Source organism: Lithobates pipiens, unplaced genomic scaffold, assembly GCF_037356315.1.
Source record: "Lithobates pipiens isolate NorthernLeopardFrog02 unplaced genomic scaffold, aLitPip1_a1.2 Scaffold_24, whole genome shotgun sequence".
Lineage (NCBI taxonomy): Eukaryota > Metazoa > Chordata > Amphibia > Anura > Ranidae > Lithobates > Lithobates pipiens.
In genome coordinates this window covers 20,698,041-20,724,248 of record NW_027507786.1, presented here as the reverse complement: position 1 = coordinate 20,724,248, position 26,208 = coordinate 20,698,041, and the positions used below count along the sequence as shown (strand labels likewise).

Sequence of the window (26,208 nt, the reverse complement as noted above, 5' to 3'; positions counted from 1 at the left end):
GGAGGGCAGCGGCGGTGGATAGGGGAGACGGCAGTGGATAGAGGAGGAGGATAGGGGAGGCGGCGGTGGATAGGGGAGGCGGCGGAGGATAAGGAGGGTGGCGGCGGTGGATAGAGGAGGAGGCGGAGGATAGGGGAGGCGGTGGTGGATAGAGGAGGAGGCGGAGGATAGGGGAGGTGGCGGTGGATAGGAAGGGTGGCGGCGGTGGATAGAGGAGGAGGCGGAGGATAGGGGAGGTGGCGGTGGATAGGAAGGGTGGCGGCGGTGGATAGGGAGGGTGGCGGCGGTGGATAGAGGAGGAGGCGGAGGATAGGGGAGGCGGCGGTGGATAGAGGAGGAGGCAGAGGATAGGGGAGGCGGCGGTGGATAGGGGATGCAGCGGTGGATAGGGGAGGTGGCGGAGGATAGGGGAGGTGGCGGTGGATAGGGGAGGCGGCGGTGGATAGGGGAGACAGCGGTGGATAGAGGAGGAGGCGGAGGATAGGGGAGGCAGCGGTGGATAGAGTAGGAGGCGGAGGATAGGGGAGGCAGCGGTGGATAGGGGAGGCGCCGGTGGATAGGGGAGGCGGTGGTGGATAGGGGAGACAGTGGTGGATAGAGGAGGAGGCGGAGGATAGGGGATGCGGTGGTGGATAGGGGATGCAGCGGTGGATAGGGGAGGTGGGGGTGGATAGGGGAGGTGGCGGTGGATAGGGGATGCGGCGGTGGATAGGGGAGGCAGTGGTGGATAGGGGAGGCGGCGGTGGATAGGGGAGGCGGCGGTGGATAGGGGAGGCGGCGGAGGATAGGGGAGGCGGCGGTGGATAGGGGAGGCGGCGGTGGATAGGGGAGACGGTGGTGGATAGAGGAGGAGACGGAGGATAGGGGAGGTGGGGGTGGATAGGGGAGGCGGCGGTGGATAGGGGATACGGCGGTGGATAGGGGAGGTGGGGGTGGATAGGGGAGGCAGGGGTGGATAGGGGATGCAGCGGTGGATAGGGGAGACGGCATTGGATAGGGGGGGCGGCGGTGGATAGGGGAGATGGTGGATGGGGGGATAGGGGAGGCGGCGGTGGATAGGGGATGCAGCGGTGGATAGGGCAGACGCGTTGGATAGGTGGGGTGGCGGTGTATAGGGGAGATGGTGGATGGGGGGGGCGGCGGTGGATAGTGGGGGAGGCCCACGATGGACAGGCCGCCCCTTTACAAGCATTTGATTTGCGTTTTACATGCAGTTGATGTTCTTCTATCTGCATTGGTCCTGTGAGGTCTCTTCCTTCCTTCACTGTGATGTGCTGCAGTGAATTTGCATGCCATGCGTCTGCATGTGTTTTTTGCGCATTTGCGGTGCATAAAAATGTGAACTTCTGTATGTCTGTAGGATTACCTGTATCGTGGACTGTCTATGCAGTTGGAGTGGAGTCCAAAATTTTCCAACTGCATCCCACTGCGCTGGGTGTGAATGGGCCCTCAGACAGGGATGCAATTTTAGGGATGAGCAGGAGCGTGCGTTTTCATTTTTTGCATTACACGCTACCAAGTGCCCCGCCATGAGTCCAGGTTCTATCCCCACTATCCAAGTGGACATAGAGTAGGAATATAAAAGAGCCGAGCGCAGCGAGACTGAGCCCGAATCGTGGCGAGCGAAGCTCACCCGCGAGGGGCCCTTTAATACTCACAACCCTATGTCCGCTTGGATGGTGGGGCTACCACCTCCACTCATGGCGCAGGCGCCGTTCAGCTTCGGAAATTTTCCGAAGCTTCGTCTGCTCCGTGCTGCGCATGCGCAGTACGGGGCGGACACTATTTCATGGCCGGACACTATACGGCAGAACACCGGCGCCTGCACCCTAAGCCGATTAACGAATTGCCTCTGGGGTGGGGGGGGGGGGGAGAACCATTATACGTAATAAAACAAAATTATAACGCACTTTATCTTTTTTTTTGAGCAATGTTAGTTTAAAAATAAACTGTTACTGCACATAAAAATTGATAATTTTTTTTCTGTAACTTGCCTTGAACACTAAAATTAGGATTTTGGTACAAAGCATTGCAAAGTTATTTACAAATGAAGTTGTTTTTTTTTTTTCAAGTTTGCGTTTTTTTTTCCAGAGTGATTTGTGTAAATATATGTAAAAGGTGCAAAAATATTAATGAACAAAGCAAACAATATTGGCAGCTGAGCGATGTTGTTGATAAACATTGGCAGTTTTTTTTTTTTTTGGACAGCTCTCATTTCCGGGACTTTCTCTGTGTACTCGGATATCATGCATCAGAGCTGAATTGTCGTGTACTGTGATGGGGGGGGAGGGGGGTCCTGGCAGCAGGGCAGAAGGACCGGATGCACCAGACATGGTGGATAGGGGAGACGGAGGTGGATAGAGGAGGAGGATGTGGAGGATAGGGGAGGCGGCAGTGGACGGGGGGGGGGGGGGGGGTCGGTGGATAGAGGAGGCGGCGGTGGATAGGGAGGGCAGCGGCGGTGGATAGGGGAGACGGCAGTGGATAGAGGAGGAGGATAGGGGAGGCGGCGGTGGATAGGGGAGGCGGTGGAGGATAGGGAGGGTGGCGGCGGTGGATAGAGGAGGAGGCGGAGGATAGGGGAGGCGGTGGTGGATAGAGGAGGAGGCGGAGGATAGGGGAGGTGGCGGTGGATAGGAAGGGTGGCGGCGGTGGATAGAGGAGGAGGCGGAGGATAGGGGAGGTGGCGGTGGATAGGAAGGGTGGCGGCGGTGGATAGGGAGGGTGGCGGCGGTGGATAGAGGAGGAGGCGGAGGATAGGGGAGGCGGCGGTGGATAGAGGAGGAGGCAGAGGATAGGGGAGGCGGCGGTGGATAGGGGATGCAGCGGTGGATAGGGGAGGTGGCGGAGGATAGGGGAGGTGGCAGTGGATAGGGGAGGCGGCGGTGGATAGGGGAGACAGCGGTGGATAGAGGAGGAGGCGGAGGATAGGGGAGGCAGCGGTGGATAGAGTAGGAGGCGGAGGATAGGGGAGGCAGCGGTGGATAGGGGAGGCGCCGGTGGATAGGGGAGGCGGTGGTGGATAGGGGAGACAGTGGTGGATAGAGGAGGAGGCGGAGGATAGGGGATGCGGTGGTGGATAGGGGATGCAGCGGTGGATAGGGGAGGTGGGGGTGGATAGGGGAGGTGGCGGTGGATAGGGGATGCGGCGGTGGATAGGGGATGCGGCGGTGGATAGGGGATGCGGCGGTGGATAGGGGATGCGGTGGTGGATAGGGGAGGCAGCGGTGGATAGGGGAGGCGGCGGTGGATAGGGGAGGCGGCGGTGGATAGGGGAGGCGGCGGTGGATAGGGGAGACGGAGGATAGGGGAGGCGGCGGTGGATAGGGGATGCGGCGGTGGATAGGGGAGGTGGGGGTGGATAGGGGAGGCAGGGGTGGATAGGGGATGCAGCGGTGGATAGGGGAGACGGCATTGGATAGGGGGGGCGGCGGTGGATAGGGGAGATGGTGGATGGGGGGGGGGGTGGATAGGGGAGGCGGCGGTGGATAGGGGATGCAGCGGTGGATAGGGCAGACGCGTTGGATAGGGGGGACGGCGGTGTATAGGGGAGATGGTGGATGGGGGGGGGGCGGCGGTGGATAGTGGGGGAGGCGGTGGATAGGGGAGGCCCACGATGGACAGGCCGCCCCTTTACAAGCATTTGATTTGCGTTTTACATGCAGTTGATGTTCTTCTATCTGCATTGGTCCTGTGAGGTCTCTTCCTTCCTTCACTGTGATGTGCTGCAGTGAATTTGCATGCCATGCGTCTGCATGTGTTTTTTGCGCATTTGCGGTGCATAAAAATGCGAACTTCTGTATGTCTGTAGGATTACCTGTATCGTGGACTGTCTATGCAGTTGGAGTGGAGTCCAAAATTTGCCACCTGCATCCCAGTGCGCTGGGTGTGAATGGGCCCTCAGACAGGGATGCAATTTTAGGGATGAGCAGGAGCGTGCGTTTTCATTTTTTGCATTACACGCTACCAAGTGCGCCGCCGCGCTCCTTGTATTGTCCATTACATTGCGGTTTTTTTTGCTTTCACCATAAATGTCACTTGCAGCGCACCACAGACGTCCATTGAGGCGCAGTGATGAGCTCCACTTTACTGTCTAGAAGAGAAAGCGGTTGCACTCTGCGGAGCGATCCCGTTGCCTCTGATCGATTCCTCTCAAGCTCCACTTTGCCTCTTCACCAGCAGGAAGACGAGATTATATGACGCCATTATTCCCGCATCAAAGGACTGCTAATTACCCCGAGTACGGTCCCGGCCAAGTGCTGCGAGCCGAGGCGTCTGCAAGCCAGTCCTCGTAGTCTGAGGAGAGTTAAAGATCAGATGATCGGCGGCACTATTAACTACTTGCGGACCGCCGGGCGTCATTATACGGCGGCTGTTTGGCATTGAGTACCGGGGTCATGGCGGCTCTCTTTTTAAACAGCGGGCGGTCCTTTTTCAGATAAAAGTGGTCTTTGCAGTGGATTCGCCGCAAGATCACTTTTATCGGCGGCGGGAGAGGTGCCCACCTCACTCCCGCAGCTCCCCCGGTGGTCTCCGCCGCTTACCGGAGCCGTCTGTAATGGCGCAGACGATCGGGTCCTCTCCCCTCTGAGGCATGGAGCCCAGTGAGGGAAAGATGGCCCCCCCGCTCGGCTCCATACCATTGGATGACAGACGTCACTTCCGTCCAATGATCTTAAAGGGGAATTTATTTTTTTCTTGGAAGAAAAAAAAATACTTTTTTTTTTTATTGCTTTCAAGTGAAAATATGAGACGTGACGTCTTTTTTGACTCCCCGGATCTCACATTAAAGAGGACCTGTCATGCTTTTTCTCTATTACACAAGAAGTTTACATTCCTTGTAAAAGGAATAAAAGTGACTCAAAAAATTTTTTTTTAAAAAGACAGTGTAAAAATAAATAATAAAAAGTAAAAGAAATACTTTTTTTTTTTAAAGTGCCCCGTCCCGGACTCGCGTGCAGAAGCGAACGCATTTGCAAAAGACGCGCCCGCATATGAAAACCCTGGTCAAACCAAACATGTGAGGTATCCCCGCGATCGTTAGAACGAGAGCAAAAATTCTAGACCTACAGCTCCTCTGTAACTCTAAACTGGTAGTGACTTGATCTGGAGTTCGATCGTTGTACAATGATACCACCTACTGTAAGACGAGGAAGGCAGGCCAGCGCTGACCCACAGATCTCTGTACAGCACTGCGGCATATCTCAGAGATATATAAATGTATAATAATAATAATAGTGTGTGACTGTGGGGGGAGGGGACATTAGAGTGTAAGCTCTTCTGTACAGAGACTGATGTGACTGTGGGGGGAGGGGACATTAGAGTGTAAGCTCCTCTGTACAGAGACTGATGTGACTGTGGGGGAGGGGGCATTAGAGTGTAAGCTCCTCTGTATAGAGACTGATGTGACTGTGGGGGGAGGGGACATTAGAGTGTAAGCTCCTCTGTACAGAGACTGATGTGACTGTGGGGGGAGGGGACATTAGAGTGTAAGCTCCTCTGGAACAGAGACTGATGTGACTGTGGGGGAGGGGACATTAGAGTGTAAGCTCCTCTGTACAGAGACTGATGTGACTCTGGGGGGAGGGGACATTAGAGTGTAAGCTCCTCTGTACAGAGACTGATGTGACTGTGGGGGAGGAGACATTAGAGTGTAAGCTCCTGTGTACAGAGACTGATGTGACTGTGGGGGGGAGGGGACATTAGAGTGTAAGCTCCTCTGGTACAGAGACTGATGTGACTGTGGGGGAGGGGACATTAGAGTGTAAGCTCCTCTGGTACAGAGACTGATGTGACTGTGGGGGAGGGGACATTAGAGTGTAAGCTCCTCTGTACAGAGACTGATGTGACTGTGGGGGAGGGGACATTAGAGTGTAAGCTCCTGTGTACAGAGACTGATGTGACTGTGGGGGGGAGGGGACATTAGAGTGTAAGCTCCTCTGGTACAGAGACTGATGTGACTGTGGGGGAGGGGACATTAGAGTGTAAGCTCCTCTGGTACAGAGACTGATGTGACTGTGGGGGAGGGGACATTAGAGTGTAAGCTCCTCTGTACAGAGAATGATGTGACTGTGGGGGGATGGGACGTTAGAGTGTAAGCTCCTCTGGTACAGAGACTGATTTGATTGGCTCAGTGATCTCTGTACAGCACTGCGGTATATGTCAGATCTATATAAATGTATAATAATAATAATAGTGTGTGACTGTGGGGGAGGGGACATCACCTGCTCTGACGCTCCTCTCTGAACGCACAAGTAATGTTTTTTTTTTCTGTCTCTAAACTCCTGTAAACATCTCTGAGTGCAAAATCGCCAAACGTCTGTAAAACAGAATATTTTTTTTTAGCTGCGTTGTGCATGTGACCTGAGTGCGGTCAGATCTGGCGGCGATGACGTCCGCTCCGCTCTGCTCTCTATATGGGAAGTAAATGGACTCGGCAGATGAATAATGAAAAGATGAAATGTGACTTTTTACATATTGAGATGTTGCGGTGCCACAGGTTAATACCGGGGGGAGGTGGTGGTGTTGGGGAGGGGGGGGGGGTTATATCTTTTCATATCGAGAAGATAATAAGACTGTACAGAACTGATATCTGCCAGGTCTGCGGCTTAGTAACCCGTTTCCATGGTGATGTGAAGCCTGGACCAACACATTTTAGTCAGAGGATCTCAAGGATGTAGCATGTATGAGAGGAACAGTTCTGGGTACAGAGCCTCCTACCTCAGTGTGTCTCACTCACCTTGCTGCAGAGTCTGCCAGTCTTACATAACTCACAGTACAGAACCACCTCCGCTCCTCAGATCACATGGTCTCCAGCCTCTGCTCCTCAGATCACATGGTCCCCAGCCTCTGCTCTTCAGATCACATGGTCTCCAGCCTCTCCCCCTCAGATCACATGGTCTCCAGCCTCTCCCCCTCAGATCACATGGTCCCCAGCCTCTGCTCCTCAGATCACATGGTCTCCAGCCTCTGCTCCTCAGATCACACGGTCTCCAGCCTCTGCTCCTCAGATCACATGGTCTCCAGCCTCTGCTCCTCAGATCACATGGTCTCCAGCCTCTGCTCCTCAGATCACATGGTCTCCAGCCTCTGCTCCTCAGATCACATGGTAGCTAGCCTCTGCTCCTCAGATCACACGGTCTCCAGCCTCTGCTCCTCAGATCACATGGTCTCCAGCCTCTGCTCCTCAGATCACATGGTCTCCAGCCTCTGCTCCTCAGATCACATGGTCCCCAGCCTCTGCTCTTCAGATGACATGGTCTCTAGCCTCTGCTTATCAGATCACGTGGTCCCCAGCCTCTACTCAGATCACATGGTCTCCAACCTCTGCTCCTCAGATCACATGGTCCCCAGCCTCTGCTCCTTAGATTACATGGTCCCCAGCCTCTGCTCCTCAGATCACATGGTCCCCAGCCTATGCTCCTCAGATAACATTCTCCCCGACCTCTGCTCCTCAGATCACATGATCTCCAGCCTCTGCTCTTCAGATCACATAGTCCCCAGCCTATGTTCCTCAGATCACATGGTCTCCAACCTCTGCTCCTCAGATCACATGGTCCCCAGCCTCTGCTCCTCAGATCACATGGTCCCCAGCCTCTGCTCCTCAGATTACATGGTCCCCAGCCTCTGCTCCTCAGATCACATGGTCCCCAGCCTCTGCTCCTCAGATCACATGGTCCCCAGCCTCTGCTCCTCAGATTACATGGTCCCCAGCCTCTGCTCCTCAGATCACATGGTCCTCAGCCTATGCTCCTCAGATAACATTCTCCCCAACCTCTGCTCCTCAGATCACAGGGTCTCTAGCCTCTGCTCTTCAGATCAAATGGTTAGTTTCTCAGCCTCTGCTCCTCAGATCACATGATCTCCAGCCTCTGCTCTTCAGATCACATGATCTCCAGCCTCTGCTCTTCAGATCACATAGTCCCCAACCTCTGCTCCTCAGATCACATGGCCCCCAGCCTATGCTCCTCAGTTCACATGGTCCCCAGCCTATGTTCCTCAGATCACATGGTTCCCAGCCTCTTCTCCTCAGATCACATCTTCTCTAGTCTCTTCTCTCCATGTCATGTTGTCTCCAGCCTCTGCTTCTCAGATAACATTCTCCCCAACCTCTGCTCCTCAGATCACAGGGTCTCCAGGCTCTGCTCTTCAGATCACATGGTTACTTTCTCAGCCTCTGCTCCTCAGATCACATGATCTCCAGCCTCTGCTCTTCAGATCACATGGTCCCCTTCTCAGCCTCTGCTCCTCAGATCCACAGGGTCTCCAGGCTCTGCTCCTCAGATCACATGGTCTCCAACCTGTGTTCCTCCAACCACATTGTCTCCAGCCTCTGCTCCTCAGAACATGATGTCTCCAGCCTCTGATCTTCAGATCATGATGTCTCCAGCTTCTGCTCCTCAGAACATGATGTCTCCAGCCTCTGATCTTCAGATCATGATGTCTCCAGCTTCTGCTCCTCAGATCCTGATGTGTCCAGCCTCTGATCTTCAGATCATGATGTCTTCAGCCTCTTCTCCTCCGATCATGTTGTCTCCAGCTTCTGCTCCTCAGATCACATTGTCTCCAGCTTCTGCTCCTCAGATCATGATGTTTCCAGCCTCTGATCTTCAGATCATGATGTCTCCAGCCTCTGATCTTCAGATCATGATGTCTCCAGCCTCTGATCTTCAGATCATGATGTCTCCAGCCTCTGATCTTCAGATCATGATGTCTCCAGCCTCTGATCTTCAGATCATGATGTCTCCAGCCTCTGATCTTCAGATCATGATGTCTTCAGCCTCTGATCTTCAGATCATGATGTCTTCAGCCTCTGCTCCTCCGATCACATTGTCTCCAACCTCTGCTCCTCAGATCATGTTGTCTCCAGCCTCTGATCCTCAGATCACATTGTCTCCAGCCTCCTCTTCAGATCATGTCTCCAGCCTCTGCTCCTCAGATCACATTGTCTCAGCCTCTGATCTTCAGATCATGATGTCTTCAGCCTCTGCTCCTCCGATTATGTTGTCTCCAGCCTCTGCTTCTCCGATCACATTGTCTTCAGCCTCTGCTCCTCCGATTATGTTGTCTCCAGCCTCTGCTCCTCAGATCACATTGTCTCCAGCTTCTGCTCCTCAGATCACAATGTCTCCAGCTTCTGCTCCTCCGATCACATTGTCTCCAGCTTCTGCTCCTCAGATCACAATGTCTCCAGCTTCTGCTCCTCCGATCACATTGTCTCCAGCTTCTGCTCCTCCGATCACATTGTCTCCAGCTTCTGCTCCTCAGATCACATTGTCTCCAGCTTCTGCTCCTCAGATCACAATGTCTCCAGCTTCTGCTCCTCCGATCACATTGTCTCCAGCTTCTGCTCCTCCGATCACATTGTCTCCAGCTTCTGCTCCTCCGATCACATTGTCTCCAGCTTCTGCTCCTCAGATCACATTGTCTCCAGCTTCTGCTCCTCAGATCACATTGTCTCCAGCTTCTGCTCCTCAGATCATGATTTTTCCAGCCTCTGATCTTCAGATCATGATGTTTCCAGCCTCTGCTACTCAGACCACATCATCTTCTGCCTCTGCTCCTCGGGTCACCTTGTCCCTTGCTTCTGCTACTCAGATCACATATTGCAACTCTACCGTTCGATTTTTTTTTTGTGATTTACAAAACATCCTCATACAGGACAACATTGCAGAGTCTGAGCTCTGCTGCAGTCAATGAACATTTCTGGCTGTGTGAAGCCTATGTGGTGAATCTGCCAGGGTGGACACAATTTGCCAAAGTCAACGAGTCAAATGCTGGGTCGGCCATCATTCTAAGTGAAAACATTTAGATTTCTTTTATGGACCAAGTAGAATATTGAAGACTTGCAGTGTGGAAGAATGATATGCGCCATGGTTGACCTCCCCTGAAAATGCTAGTTGTTTGGCTGTCAAGCTGATCCAGCTGCTTTAGTACCAATCCAGCCAAGCTTGTGGATCAGGAGGTCTGAAATGACTGCGACATTTCTTTTGTGGATCCAGACACAGCCAAGCAATCGGCATTTTAAGAAGAAGGTCAGCAAGGACCACCTCCGAATTTCAACCACTTCAGGCTTCCTTTGATGGACACATGTAATCCAGACACTGAATCGTTGAATCATTTTCTGTGTGAACACCAGAAGAGGAAAATAAATTTGTTATATACACAATTCCTGAGCGGATTCCGCCCGCACAACTGGTAGGATGTGGCCCGGCGCTATGAGATGACGGTCTCCTGACGAGGAGGGTTCTCCGGGTCGTTAATCTTTAATTCTCTCGCTGTGTCTAGGGATGTTAACTACCGTTACACCCGACCTGTCACCTTTCTGCCTGGAGCCTGAGGACTTGAGAGGGCAGAACAGTCATCGACTCCAGCCTGACATTTGTGGAGGAACCTTTACCGAGAATAAAACCTGGAGAACGAAAATATAGAGCATGATGCCTGATTACAGGGGAACTCTGGGATGATAACTGGTCATGTGTCTTCTTCTAGAAACTTCCTCCAGATCTGTGCAGTAATCCAGTGTGAGACTTCCTGTAATAAAGACCGCTCACTGCTAACCCTCTCTGCTTGTGCAGGGGGGGCTGGTCTTGTCTCCGCCCCCTCCTGTAGTTTTCTGCAGTGGGTGGAGCCTGATCGGCCCCTCCCACAGCTCTGCTCCCTCTCTTTGTGCAGGGTTGACTGGTCTTGTCTCCGCCCCCCTCTTGTCGTTTTCTGTAGTGGGTGGAACCATGGTCGGCCCCTCCCACAGCTCGGCTCTTTCCTTGTGCAGGAGGACTGGTCTGGTCTCTGCCCCCTCCTGTAGTGGGTGGAGCCTGATAGGTCTTTCCCACAGCTCTGCTCCCTCTCCTTGTGCAGGAGGACTTGTCCCCCTCCTGTAGTTATCTGTAGTGGGTGGAGCCTGCTGGGTCCCTCCCACAACTCTGCTTTGTGCAGGGTGACTGGTCTTGTCTCCGCCCCCCTCCTGTAGTGGGTGGAGCCTACTGGGTACGCCCCATAGCACAGCTCTTTGCACAGGCTCTGTACAGCACAGTGATGATGTCACTGCTACTTTTACAAGGTAATATCTGGGTCTGTAAACGCACTTGGTGCTCACATATATGGATTGCTTCTGTTAAGTCCATCCAACTTCTGTACTGTATTTGAGTTCACAGCTCCTCCTACTGGACGCAGCCATTGTGGGAGGATATACGTTTTTACATGGGATTTTCATCTGCTCTCTCTCCTTGTGCAGGAGGACTTGTCTGGTCTCCGCCCCCTCCTGTCGTTTTCTGTAGTGGGTGGGGCCTGATCGCCCCCCCCCCACAGCTCTGCTCTCTTTCCTTGTGCAGGAGGACTAGTCTTGTCTCCGCCCCCTCCTGTAGTGGGTAGAGCCTGATCGGCCTCTCCCACAGCTCTGCTCCCTCTCCTTGTGCAGGGTTGACTGGTCTTGTCTCCGCCCCCTCCTGTCGTTTTCTGTAGTGGGTGGAGCCATGATCGACCCTACCCACAGCTCTGATCCCTCTCCTTGTGCAGGGTTGACTGGTCTTGTCTCCGCCCCCCCCTCCTGTCGTTTTTCTGTAGTGGGTGGAGCCATGATCGGCCCCTCCCACAGCTCTGCTCTCTTTCCTTGTGCAGGAGGACTGGTCTGGTCTCCGCCCCCTCCTGTAGTGGGTGGAGCCTGATCGGCCCCTCCCACAGCTCTGCTCCCTCTCCTTGTGCAGGGTTGACTGGTCTTGTCTCCGCCCCCCCCTGTCATTTTCTGTAGTGGGTGGAGCCTGCTGGCCCCTCCCACAGCACAGTGATGATGTCACCGCTACGTTTACAAGGCGATATCTGAGTTTTCAAGGGCATTTGGTTTATTTATTTATATATACAAAGTTTATTTTTATGCTTTGTGGCTATTGAGGAATATATTTAAAAACAGATTTGTTTGGTTTGTCTCTTAAAGTGACCTTGTTGAATCATAAAAAAAAAAAAATAGAATAAAACATGGCGCCCTCTAAAGGCAGAAATTCAATAGTGATCTCTCTGGAGGTCTCCAGATTGTTTTCCCATCAGCCTTGCGGTCCGATTTTATGTGTATTTAACATATTTTATTCATAAACAAAAAACAAAGCGGGTTGGTTACATTTTGAGATTTAATTATTTGTTTCACTTTTGTCAGCGAGATTTCTCAAGATTCTTTGCATGTTTTATTCATGTTATTTACCTGTAAAAGCCCCCCTTTGTGTAGAAACTGCCGATGGGCGCCGCCCCCCCACCTCAGATGTGATGTCAGCTGCCCCACAGACATGTCATATTTCCTTTTACCCCCCCCCCCGGAAGCTTCATGGGTATGTATGGAGCTTAAAGGAAAGGCAGGGGAGCTGGGCCGGCACAGTCAGTAATTAGTCACTCCCAGAAGAGAGCTATGACATGCAAGCAAGGAATCGGGAACTCCTCCCACAGACGACAAAGGATTCGTATTCTGTTCAGACAGCCTTGTGATCCATTAACATGAATGTCAGGCAGCCAAGGCAGTGATCTTATGAGGATTTGTGCTCAGGGGGGAAATTTAAGGGGTAGAGGATTTGTACTTGGAGGGGGGATTTGGGGGGATTTTTATTTTATTTGGGGGGGGGGGGTTGGGGAGCATTTATGCTGGGGGTGAGGGGTATAGAGCGGGGTAAGAGGATTTGTGCTCAGGGGGGAAATTTAAGGGGTAGGGGATTTGTACTTGGAGGGGGGATTTTTATTTCATTTTTGAGGGGGGTTGGGGAGAATTTATGCTGGGGGGGGAGGGGTATGGAGCGGGTAAAGACTATTTGAGCTCAGAGGGGAAGTTTAAGGGGTAGAGGCAGTGCCGGGACAAGGTTATACAGTGCCCAGGGCGAACATGCCAAACTGCACCCCCCCCTGCCTCCAAGATGTATGATCATTATGTGTCAGCAAACCCCCCCAACCCCCATCCCCCACAAAAGCGCTAGTCTGCATACTTACCCCCTAAGCATAAATTCTCTCTTCCTCCCAGTAAAAATCCACCCCCCTGCTGAAATCCCCCTTCTCAGCACAAATCTTTGCCCCCCCCATCCCCAAATCCCCCCCAGCACAATTGTTCCCACCCCCAAACAATTCACCCCTCCTAGTACACATCTCTCCACCTCCCCCCTTCAAATCCCCCCTCCCAGGACAAGTTCCCCCCAAATCCACCCACACAGCACAAATCCCCCCCAAATACCCCCTCCTAGCCCAAATCTTCTTTCCCCCATCCCCCTTCCCAACACAAATCCCCCTAAATCATTAGCATCTTAGCAACCCCCCCAAATTTCCCTTCCTAGAACAATACTTACACCATGTGCCGCCCCCCAAATTCCCCCTTCCAACACAAATCCCCTCCCCCCATCTCCTTGTGCCCCCCCCTCACCTTACATGATACTACTGGTGTCAGGATGCACACCCAGTTATTACAGTCGGCAATACCTCTGTCCACCACTAGAGGGAGACTTCACCCAAACCTAGCTGGCTGGCCACACACAGGCAGATACAAATCTTACACATAATCTGCTGCGGAGAACACCGGCATCTGGGATAACCCCCGAGTGATCCTGGGAGCTGCAATCCTGACACACGTTTTCCCTTCCCGCTGCTCACACACACCAGACTCACGATTCTGCCACCGCTGTCTGGCAGATCTGTTATCTCACACACACTGACAATAATCCGAATGCAACCCGCAGACACAAAACGTCATTTCCTTCAGATTAACAGCAATGACAGCCCAGTGTACAGACACTCAGACTCACACAGAGTCACAGAGAGCCACATAGAGTCACACAGAGTCACTCAGACTCACACAGAGTCACAGAGAGCCACACAGAGTCACACAGACTCACACAGAGTCACACAGAGTCACACAGAGTCACAGAGAGCCACACAGAGTCACACAGAGTCATACAGAGTCACAGAGAGCCACATAGACTCACACAGAGTCACTCAGACTCACACAGAGTCACAGAGAGCCACACAGACTCACACAGACTCACACAAGAGTCACACAGAGTCACACAGAGTCACAGAGAGCCACACAGAGTCACACAGAGTCATACAGAGTCACAGAGAGTAATGCAGAATAAGCTATAGTCACACAGAGTCATACAGAGTCACAGAGAGCCACATAGAGTCACACAGAGTCACACAGAGTCATACAGAGTCACATAGAGTAACGCAGAACCAGCTATAGTCACACAGAGTCATACAGAGTCACAGAGAGCCACATAGAGTCACACAGAGTCACACAGAGTCATACAGAGTCACATAGAGTAACGCAGAACCAGCTATAGTCACACAGAGTCATACAGAGTCATACAGAGTCACATAGAGTAACGCAGAACCAGCTATAGTCACACAGAGTCATACAGAGTCATACAGAGTCACATAGAGTAACGCAGAACCAGCTATAGTCACACAGAGTCATACAGAGTCATACAGAGTCACATAGAGTAACGCAGAACCAGCTATAGTCACACAGAGTCATACAGAGTCATATAGAGTCACAGAGAGCCACATAGAGTCACACAGAGTCACACAGAGTCACAGAGAGTAACGCAGAATCAGCTATAGTCACACAGAGTCATACAGGGTCACAGAGAGCCACATGGAGTCACACAGACTCACACAGAGTCACATAGAGTAACGCAGAATCAGCTATAGTCACACAGAGTCATACAGAGTCACAGAGAGCCACATAGGGTCACACAGAGTCACACAGACTCACACAGAGTCATAGAGAGTCATATAGAGTCACAGAGAGCCACATAGAGTCACACAGAGTCACAGAGAGTAACGCAGAGTAATGCAGAATCAGCTATAGTCACACAGAGTCACACAGAGTCACACAGAGTCACACAGACTCACACAGAGTCATACAGAGTCACATAGAGTAACGCAGAATCAGCTATAGTCACACAGAGTCATACAGAGTCACAGAGAGCCACATAGAGTCACATAGAGTCACACAGAGTCATACAGAGTCATATAGAGTCACAGAGAGCCACATAGAGCCACATAGAGTCACACAGAGTCACAGAGAGTAACGCAGAGTAATGCAGAATCAGCTATAGTCACACAGAGTCATACAGAGTCACAGAGAGCCACATAGAGTCACATAGAGTCACACAGAGTCATACAGAGTCATACAGAGTTATATAGAGTCACAGAGAGCCACATAGAGTCACACAGAGTAACGCAGAGTAACGCAGAATCAGCTATAGTCACACAGAGTCATACAGAGTCACAGAGAGCAACACAGAGTCATACAGAGTCACAGAGAGCAACACAGAATCAGATATAGTCACACAGAGTCACACAGAGACATACAGAATCACAGAGCCACATAGAGTCACACAGAGTCACAGAGAGCAACGCAGAATCAGATAGAGTCACACAGAGTCACACAGACTCACACAGAGTCATACAGAGTCACATAGAGTAACGCAGAATCAGCTATAGTCACACAGAGTCATACAGAGTCACAGAGAGCTACACAGAGTCATACAGAGTCATACAGAGTCACAGAGAGCAACACAGAATCAGATATAGTCACACAGAGTCACACAGAGACATACAGAGTCACATAGAGCCACATAGAGTCACACAGAGTCACAGAGAGCAACGCAGAATCAGATATAGTCACACAGAGTCATACAGAGTCACACAGAGTCATACAGAGTCATACAGAGTCACAGAGAGCAACGCAGAATCAGATATAGTCACACAGAGTCATACAGAGTCACACAGAGTCATACAGAGTCACAGAGAGCAACGCAGAATCAGATATAGTCACACAGAGTTATACAGAGTCACAGAGAGACAAATAGAGTCATACAGAGTCACAGAAAGCCACATAGAGTCACACAGAGTCATACAGAGTCACAGAGAGCAACGCAGAATCAGATATAGTCACACAGAGTCATACAGAGTCACACAGAGTCACATAGAGCAACACAGAATCAGATATAGTCACACAGAGTCATACAGAGTCACACAGAGTCAAACAGAGTCACAGAGAGCAACGCAGAATCATATATAGTCACACAGAGACATACAGAGTCACAGAGAGCCACATAGAGTCACACAGAGTCATACAGAGTCACAGCCAAATAGAGTCATACAGAGTCACACAGAGTCATACAGAGTCACTGAAAGCCACACAGAGTCACATAGAGTCACACAAAGTCACAGAGAGCAATGCAGAGCAAAAAAAAAAGTAGCACCAGCCACCGCGGCATCTAACACTCACCTCCCCCCACCAGACTGGCAATGCTGTGGTCCAAAGGTGGCCCCCTATGCTCCTTCCTCCAGAGTGGGGGGGGGGGGGGCGCTCCAATACAGGGGGTATGTTACTGGCCATATCACCAGGTGAAAACAGAGGGGGGGAAAAAGCCTAAAAAAAAAAGAAAGAAAAGGAATGCAGCCGCCACATCTTACATAGTTACATAGTTAATCATAGCGACTGTTCCACCGCTTGTTCGTTCTTACGGGCGGCGGATGGGGGGGGGGGACGTCTACCGACTCATCGCTTCCATCGGCGAGTCGGTCACAGGATCCGCCGGCCCCCCGGATGGTGATCATAGAGATTTCTGGTGGACCAGATGGTCCCAGGATTCTCTATGATCGTTCGGAGGCCGGGCGCGATGTTATGACGTCACGCCCGGCCTCTGCATTCAAAATAACGGCGCCGCCTAGGCTGGGAAGCCATGATCTTTTTTTTTATTTATTTTTTATTTTAGCCTTTTTTTTATTTTAGGCTTCCCAGCCTAGAGGTGAGATGTGGGGTCTTATTGACCCCCCCATATCTCACTGTAAATGGGTCCGATTGTGCCATATTCCTATTACAAGGGATGTTTACATTCCTTGTAATAGGAATAAAAGTAATCAAATTTTATTTTTATTTTTTTTAAGTGTCAAACTAAAAAAAATAAAAGTAAAATTAACAATAAAAAATAATAATAATTAAAGCGCCCCTGTCCCTGTGAGCTCGTACGCAGAAGCGAACGCATACGCAAGTCCCGCCCACATATGAAAAACGGTGCGCAAACCACACATGTGAGGTATCGCCGCGAACGTTAGAGTGAGAGCAATAATTCTAGCCCTAGACCTCCTTTGTAACGCAGATCATGCCATATTCTTATTACAAGGGATGTTTACATTCCTTGTGATAGGAATAAAAGTAATTAAATATTATTTTTATTTTTTTTAAGTGTCAAACTAAAAAAATAAAAGTAAAATTAACAATAAAAAAATAAAAAAATTTAAAGTGCCCCTGTCCCCGTGAGCTCGTACGCAGAAGCGAACGCATACGCAAGTCCCGCCCACATATGAAAAACGGTGCGCAAACCACACACGTGAGGTATCGCCGCGAACGTTAGAGTGAGAGCAATAATTCTACCCCTCTGTAACGCAAAACGTAACCAGTAAAAAAAAAATTTAAAGCGTCGCCTATGGGGATTTTTAAATACCAAAGTTTGGCGCCATTCCACGAGCGACGCGCAATTTTGAAGCGTGACACGTTGGGTATCTATTTACTTGGCGTATCTTCATCTATCACATTATGCAAAAACAAAATAAAAGGGGCTAACTTTACCGTTTTTATTTTTTTTTAAGCATGAAACTGTTTTTTCTCTGAAAATAACGCGTTCGAAAAATTGCTGCGCAAATACCGCGCGGGATAAAAAGTTGCAGCAACCGCCATTGTATTCTCTAGGGTCTTTTCTAAAAAAAATATATATATATATATATAATGTTTGGGGGTTCTGTGTAATTTTCTAGCAAAAAAAATGATGAATTTTACATGTAGGAGAGAAATGTCAGAATTTGCCCGGGTGCGAAGGGGTTAATACCGCTTTAATGCAAAACCTTCAGCCTTTACAACCACTTTAATGTACGTCGATCCGTGAAATCGCCGCGCTTCTGCTGTTCCAGGGAGCTTGGCACGGGTCACGTGATGCCCACCTTGGCACGGTAGGGCAGAGTTCCTCCTCCGTCGGCCTCGGCCTCCCTGCTCCATCTCGGCTTTTGCAGCGGGCTGGGCGACTGGCGGATGACATCACGGGTGGGTTGTGTCTGGCTGCTGATGTGGAGCCGCTGTGTGCTGCTGAGCTGGAGTGGAAAGATGGTCATTGAATGAGGCAGCCTGGAGGATCTGATGCTGCTGTGTCACATCGGGGCTGCTGCGTCTCCTGGGGGATCCCGCGCTCGCCAACCCCTTCAAGAATCCCATCCCTGCTGCTGGGCAGGCGGAGAGGCAGCACAGTGTCATGGTGGAACAGGACAGCGGTGAGGAGCGACTCCGGGGTGGTCGCCTGGGTGCACAGCAGAAAGCGTAGTGCCAGGAGGACCATGGTCTAGGCTCTGGGAGAAGATTGCTTTTCATCGCTGGCTTTGGAACAGAAGATGAGGATGTCGTTGGCGTAGCCCACCCCCCCTCCCTCCCCCCCATCCTTCTGTTCATTGCACGGTGCCCTACTTCTTCTGTACTGCTCACCTGCACCAAGTCTCCGGAGGATGAGGATTCCGCTGGCGTAAACCCCCCTCCTCCCCGTCCCCCTGCTCGTTGCATGGTTCCCGACTCCTCCTGCACTGCTCACCTGCACCAAGGCTCCAGAGGATGAGGATGTTGCCGTCGTAGACCCCACCTCCGCCCCATCCTTCTGTTGGCAGCACAGCGCTCTACTCCTCCTGCACTGCTCACCTGCACCAACACTCCAGAGGATGAGGATGTCCCTGGCGTAGACCCCACCTCCGCCCCATCCTTCTGTTGGCTGCACAGTGCCCTGCTCCCCCTGCACTGCTCACCTGCACCAAGACTCCAGAGGATGAGGATGTCGTTGTCGTAGACCCCACCTCCTCCCCATCCTTCTGTTGGCTGCACAGTGCCCGACTCCTCCTGCACTGCTCACCTGCACCAAGACTCCAGAGGATGAGGATGTCGTTGGCATAGCCCTCCTCCTCTCCATCCTTCTATTGGCAGCACAGCGCTCTACTCCTCCTGCACTGCTCACCTGCAGAAGACTCCAGAGGATGAGGATGTCGTTGGCATAGCCCTCCTCCTCTCCATCCTTCTATTGGCAGCACAGCGCTCTACTCCTCCTGCACTGCTCACCTGCACCAAGACTCCAGAGGATGAGGATGTCCCTGGCGTAGACCCACTCCTCTCCATCCTTCTGTTCGCTGTACAGTGCCTGACTCCTCCTGCACTGCTCACCTGAACCAAGGCTCCAGAGGATGAGGATGTCCCTGGCATAGCCCTCCTCCTCTCCATCCTTCTGTTGGCAGCACAGCGCTCTACTCCTCCTGCACTGCTCACCTGCACCAAGACTCCTGAGGATGAGGATGTCCCTGGCCTAGCCCCCCTTCTCTTCCTACGTCTGTTCCCTGTACAGTGCCCGACTCTTCCTGAACTACTGACTTGCACCAAGACTCCGGAGGATGAGAATGTCGCTGGCATAGTCCCCACCTCCGCCCCATCCTTCTGTTCATTGCCTTTGTTCAAATCCTCCAGCACTGCTCACCTGCCCCAAGAGTCGTCCAGAGGATGAGGATGTCCCTGGCGTAACTCCCCTCCTGCCCATCCTTCTGTTGGCTGCACAGCGCTCTACTCCTCCTGCACTGCTCACCTTCACCAAGACTCCAGAGGACCAGGATGACGCTGGTGTAGCCCCCCTCCTCCCCATCCCTCTGTTGGCAGCATCGTTCCCTACTCCTCCTGCACTGCTCACCTGCACCAAGACTCCAGAGGATGCTGCTAGCGACACAGCAGATGCCTTCCCCGGGTCTGAGCAGATCTTCTCGCCTGTGTACCGAGGACCCTGAGACTTGCAGTGGGAGCAATGACTTCTAAGCACCAGTCTGATTGGATCCCCTACAGGTAGATGTCCTCCCTCTTCCTTGTCCACCCCCCTGGCGGGGGGCGCGGTGTTGCATTGTCACCCATTTCTTGTCACCTAATTGCTATTTTCGCAAACCGTTACTTGTTGTGCCTGAGCTCGTGGCCATCGAGGGGTTAAGCATGGTTGTCCAAGCCTGTCTCAGCTCCAGAAGTTTGCTGGGCAGTGATGGGGGCCCCCTTGCTGATGTTCGGAGCCCATCGCTGACCTGGCAACTGGGGGATTAAATGTTTGCAACCCTTTTTTTTAATGAGGTGCTTCAGCTACGGCTGAGAACAGGGGGCACTCCTTGGCTGTCGAGGGGTTAAATCAGGATCAGAGGTCATGTGTTTGCTGGTAAAGGGTTAAATGGTGGTTTGATTGCTGGCTCATCTCTTGGACGTTAAATGGTTAATTGGACCTGGAAGCCGACAAGCTTACTTGGAAAGTTATAATGAAAAATACATCGAAGTGGGCTTCCTGGTGGTCAAAGAGTTAAAGGTCATTCAGTTATCAGGATTTAGTTCAGCAGAAGAAGAGTTAACGGGTTTCCATAGCGCTCCGTAGTGACCTCGGCAGTGAAGAGGTTAATGGTGCTCAGAAGAATCCTTTGTTACTCTGTGCAGTCTGTTGGAAGTGAAGGGGTTAAACAATTGTTGGGACCCCCCCTCCCCCCATGTATGTTAGATGTGAGGGATCGGCGGTGCGATTTTTATTCGCTCGAGTCATGAGGGGAACTCCTTGTAGATATTTGTATTTGCAGCACAAAGATTGGAATGGGAAGCAAATCAACCATGAGATCTGTCACCCATTCATCTCATACTACGGGGGGGGGGGGGGGTAACAAATCTATAGGGCCCCTATACTTTTAGATAATATTTTAGTCCCCTCAAAGCCGGGCCCCTCTATACACTTGGGGGGTAGCTGAGTCCTCACAGCCGGACCCTTCTATACACTTGGGGGGTAGCTGAGTCCCCACAGCCGGACCCTTCTATACACTTGGGGGGGGTAGCTGAGTCCCCACAGCCGGACCCTTCTATACACTTGGGGGGTAGCTGAGTCCTCACAGCCGGACCCTTCTATACACTTGGGAGGGTAGCTGAGTCCTCACAGCCGGACCCTTCTATACACTTGGGGGGGTAGCTGAGTCCTCACAGCCGGACCCTTCTATTCACTTGGGGGGTAGCTGAGTCCTCAGAGCCGGACCCTTCTATACTCTTGGAGGGGAGGGTAGCTGAGTCCCCACAGCCGGACCCTTCTATACACTTGGGGGGGTAGCTGAGTCCTCACAGCCAGACCCTTCTATTCACTTGGGATGGTAGCTGAGTCCCCACAGCCAGACCCTTCTATACACTTGGGAGGGTAGCTGAGTCCCCACAGCCAGACCCTTCTATACACTTGGGGGGGTAGCTGAGTCCTCACAGCCGGATCCTTCTATACACTTGGGGGGGGGGGGGGTAGCTGAGTCCCCACAGCCGGACCCTTCTATTCACTTGGGGGGTAGCTGAGTCCTCACAGCCGGACCCTTCTATACACTTGGGGGGGGGGTAGCTGAGTCCCCACAGCCGGACCCTTCTATTCACTTGGGGGGTAGCTGAGTCCTCACAGCCGGACCCTTCTATACACTTGGGAGGGTAGCTGAGTCCCCACAGCCAGACCCTTCTATACACTTGGGGGGGTAGCTGAGTCCTCACAGCCGGATCCTTCTATACACTTGGGGGGGGGGGGGGTAGCTGAGTCCCCACAGCCAGACCCTTCTATACACTTGGGGGGGTAGCTGAGTCCTCACAGCCGGATCCTTCTATACACTTGGGGGGGGGGGGGTAGCTGAGTCCCCACAGCCGGACCCTTCTATTCACTTGGGGGGTAGCTGAGTCCTCACAGCCGGACCCTTCTATACACTTGGGGGGGGGGTAGCTGAGTCCCCACAGCCGGACCCTTCTATTCACTTGGGGGGTAGCTGAGTCCTCACAGCCGGACCCTTCTATTCACTTGGGGGGTAGCTCAGTCCTCACAGCCGGACCCTTCTATACACTTGGGGGGGGGGGGGGCTGAGCCCTCGCAGCCAAATCGTTACGATGCAGACACACTTAACAAAGACAACACAAGATCACAATAATAGACTGAACAAGATGCAAAAACAAAACAAAATTACCAATGACAGCCATTAACACCAAAAAAACAAAATTAAAACTACACTACAAATAAAACATCCATAAAATTAAAATACAACATACAATAAATAACAGATTAAAATAACAGGAAAACTAACAAATAATAAACCACTTTCTCTAACATCACCCCAGATAATAACCAACGTAATACCAACATACTATAAAAACAACACACTTGGGATGAGCTGTGTCCTCACAGCCGGACCCTTCTATACACTTGGGGGGGAGCTGAGCCCTCACAGCCGGACTCTTCTATACACTTGGGGGGGCGCTGAGTCCTCACAGCCGGACCCTTCTATACAATTGGGATAAGCTGAGCCCTCACAGCCGGACCCTTCTATACACTTGGGGGGGCGCTGAGTCCTCACAGCCGGACCCTTCTATACACTTGGGGGGGAGCTGAGCCCTCACAGCCGGACCCTTCTATACACTTGGGGGGGGGGGGGCGCTGAGTCCTCACAGCCGGACCTTTCTATACACTTGGGGGGGGCGCTGAGTCCTCACAGCCGGACCCTTCTATACACTTGGAGGGGAGCTGAGCCTTCACAGCCGGACCCTTCTGTACACTTGGGGGGGCGCTGAGTCCTCACAGCCGGACCCTTCTATACACTTGGGATGAGCTGAGCCCTCACAGCCGGACCCTTCTATACACTTGGGGGGGCGCTGAGTCCTCACAGCCGGACCCTTCTATACACTTGGGGGGGAGCTGAGCCCTCACAGCCGGACCCTTCTATACACTTGGGGGGGGGGCGCTGAGTCCTCACAGCCGGACCTTTCTATACACTTGGGGGGGGCGCTGAGTCCTCACAGCCGGACCCTTCTATACACTTGGAGGGGAGCTGAGCCTTCACAGCCGGACCCTTCTGTACACTTGGGGGGGCGCTGAGTCCTCACAGCCGGACCCTTCTATACACTTGGAGGGGAGCTGAGCCCTCACAGCCGGACCCTTCTATACACTTGGGGGGGGGCGCTGAGTCCTCACAGCCGGACCCTTCTATACACTTGGGGGGAGCTGAGCCCTCACAGCCGGACCTTTCTATACACTTGGGGGGGAGCTGAGCCCTCACAGCCGGACCTTTCTATACACTTGGGGGGGCGCTGAGTCCTCACAGCAGGACCCTTCTATACACTTGGGGGGGAGCTGAGCCCTCACAGCCGGACCCTTCTATACACTTGGGGGGGAGCTGAGTCCTCACAGCCGGACCCCTCTGTACACTTGGGGGGGAGCTGAGTCCTCACAGCCGGACCCTTCTATACACTTGAGGGGGGAGCTGAGTCCTCACAGCCGGACCCTTCTATACACTTGGAGGGGAGCTGAGCCCTCACAGCCGGACCCTTCTATACACTTGGGGGGGAGCTGAGTCCTCACAGCCGGACCCTTCCATACACTTGAGGGGGGAGCTGAGTCCTCACAGCCGGACCCTTCTATACACTTGGAGGGGAGCTGAGCCCTCACAGCCGGACCCTTCTATACACTTGGGGGGGAGCTGAGTTCTCACAGCCGGACCCTTCTATACACTTGGGGGGGAGCTGAGTCCTCACAGCCGGACCCTTCTATACACTTGGGGGGGAGCTGAGTCCTCACAGCCGGACCCTTCTGTACACTTGAGGGGGGCTGAGCCTTCACAATTGGGGGCCCTCTGTACACTCCGGGGTCTGAGAGTTGTTCCACCTCTTCACTGCCAGGTGCCTCATGGGATGACAGGATCATTGACCTCTTCACTGCCGGGGATCACAAGCTCAATTAATAATCAAGACTTTCAATTAACTCTTCTATTGCTGGACTAAACTTGAAGTGCCGAGTGCCGATTAACTCCTTCACCAACAAGTACCCTCCATTTTCTGTCATTGATGAGATGGGCACACACACTGCGATCTGTCCAATCTCCTTTAAGCTCTCTCACACCTGCGTGTTTTAGTGAATTTCCAGTGCGTTGCGTTGTGCGTATTTCACATGTTTTTTTGGTGTGTTTTCCCGCTGAAGTCTCTGTAACACGAGTCTCCCATCAATTATACAGCGAGCAGCGTTTTCCTTTACCTCAGCACTCCTAAAATGAGCAGATAGGAGTACAGACTGCTCCGCAACTAGGACAACCCGATTGTATATGCATTGGCTTGTCTAGGAAGGCTCTCCTACTACATAGTTGTTGGTACAGCTGGCCCCACACATTACAATCTCATTGTAGAGATGTCTGCACATTCTCTCTTAAGATCACCATACAGGTTACAATGTAACTGTTAAACTATGTAGTACAAGAGCCTACCCAGACCATCCAACCAATATGTATCCAATCAGTCCTTGCACTACATAGTTATTGGCATGGTCTTGATGCATGGGCACTTCTGGGCACTGCCCGAGGCCCCAGGTGCATGGGGGCCCCATGATAATTTAGCATTACATCACTTTCCAACTGTCCTGGATTTGCCGGGACAGTCCCGCTTTTTACTATGCTGTCCCGGGACGGCCATATGCCAGCATCCCAGGACCTGCACTGTACCCTCCTGATCCCAGTATTGATTCCTACTGACTCCCCCCATACTGTGCCCTCTGTGTTGAGTGGTCTTTGATTTATGGCATGTTTTCTTAATGTTTAAAATTGATTTTATTGAAAGTACTAATAAATATTTGTTTAATTCTATCAACTATTTATATTTTAATTCTTGAGAGTAGGTGTGTAAATTGGGTCAGGCTAGTAGGGGCCCCCCATGCATTACTTTGCCCAGGGGCCCATGATGCTATTAAAATTGCCCTAGTTATTGGGGTCATTGAGATAGGAAGTGATGGGAAATCCAAAATGTTACAATTGTTTTCAGGACAGGAAAAGAGAGGAAATCTTCCCAATTGGGACACCCAGAGGCGCAGCTTGAAGCTTGTGGGCCCCGCTGCAAAAGTTGACCTTGCCCCCCTCCCCCACTTCCACCTGCAGCTTCCACTGTGCTCCAAGATACCTCCACCATACGTCAAGATACTCGCGTGCCAAGATACTCCCACCGCGTGCCAAGATACTCCCACCGCGTGCCAATATACTCCCACCGCGTGCCAAGATACTTCCACTGCGCTCCAAGATACTCCCACCGTGCGCCAAGATACTTCCACTGTGCGCCAAGATACTCCCACCGTGCGCCAGGATACTCCCACCGCGTGCCAAGATACTCCCACCGTGTGCCAAGATACTCCCACCGTGCGCCAGGATACTCCCACCGCGCTCCAAGATACTCCCACCGTGCGCCAAGATACTTCTACTGCGCTCCAAGATACTCCCACCGTGCGCCAAGATACCCCCACTGTGCTCCAAGATACCCTCACTGCGCTCCAAGATACCCCCATTGCGTGCCTAGATACCCCCACCATGTGCCAAGATACCCCCACCACGTGCCAAGATACCCCCACCACGTGGCATGATACTCCTACCGTGCACCAAGATACCCTTACCGTGCACCAAGATACCCCCACCACGTGCCAAGATACCCCCATCGCATGCCAAGATACCCCTACCGTGCGCCAAGATACTTCCACCATGTGCCAGATACCCCCACCACACGCTAAGACACTTCCAGCACACAGAAAGATACCCCCACTGCGTGCCAAGATACTTCAAGTGGTAAAAGAGTTATTTCAGATCCTCATTAACATATTGAAAGGGTAATTCTAAAGATTTTGGAGAAGCTGTCTACATTCCGACATCCCTCTCCAATACTTTCGAATACCATGGAGCAGGAGGTAGGTAGATTTTGAGAGGTAGGGAAGAGACTAAATAGTGAGGAAAACTTATTATATATAAAATATAATAAAACCAATGTCACTGTAAAAATATAAACGTAGCCTACTTTAAAAGTAGATGCTGTCAGTAGGGCAGAGGACGGTGTCAGTAGAGCAGTGGACGGTGTCAGTAGGATAGTGGACGGTGTCAGTAGGGCAGTGGACGGTGTCAGTAGAGCAGTGGACAATGTCAGTAGAGCAGTGGACGGTGTCAGTAGAGCAGTGGACGGTGTCAGTAGAGCAGAGGACGGTGTCAGTAGAGCAGTGGATGGTGTCAGTAGAGCAGAGGATAGTGTCAGTAGGGCAGAGGATGGTGTCAGTAGGGCAGTGGACAGTGTCAGTAGAGTAGTGGACGGTGTCAGTAGAGTAGTGGACGGTGTCAGTAGAGCAG

At 52.1% G+C, this 26,208-nt stretch overlaps 1 protein-coding gene across 4 annotated transcripts in view; it reads left to right on the top strand.

Annotated features, from left to right (window-relative positions):
* Nucleotides 1-26,208, top strand: part of TUB (TUB bipartite transcription factor) — a 216,135-nt gene that overhangs the window by 84,818 nt on the left and 105,109 nt on the right. Inside the window, exon 1 of one of the 4 annotated variants that reach the window (XM_077453675.1) lies at nt 17,801-19,885. The exons of the other annotated variants lie outside the window; for them this stretch is intronic. Coding sequence (XP_077309801.1) covers nt 19,848-19,885 — 38 coding nt within the window. The 5' untranslated portion in view covers nt 17,801-19,847. Of the gene's footprint in view, nt 1-17,800; nt 19,886-26,208 lie in introns of those variants that run through there. 4 annotated transcript variants of the gene reach the window in all.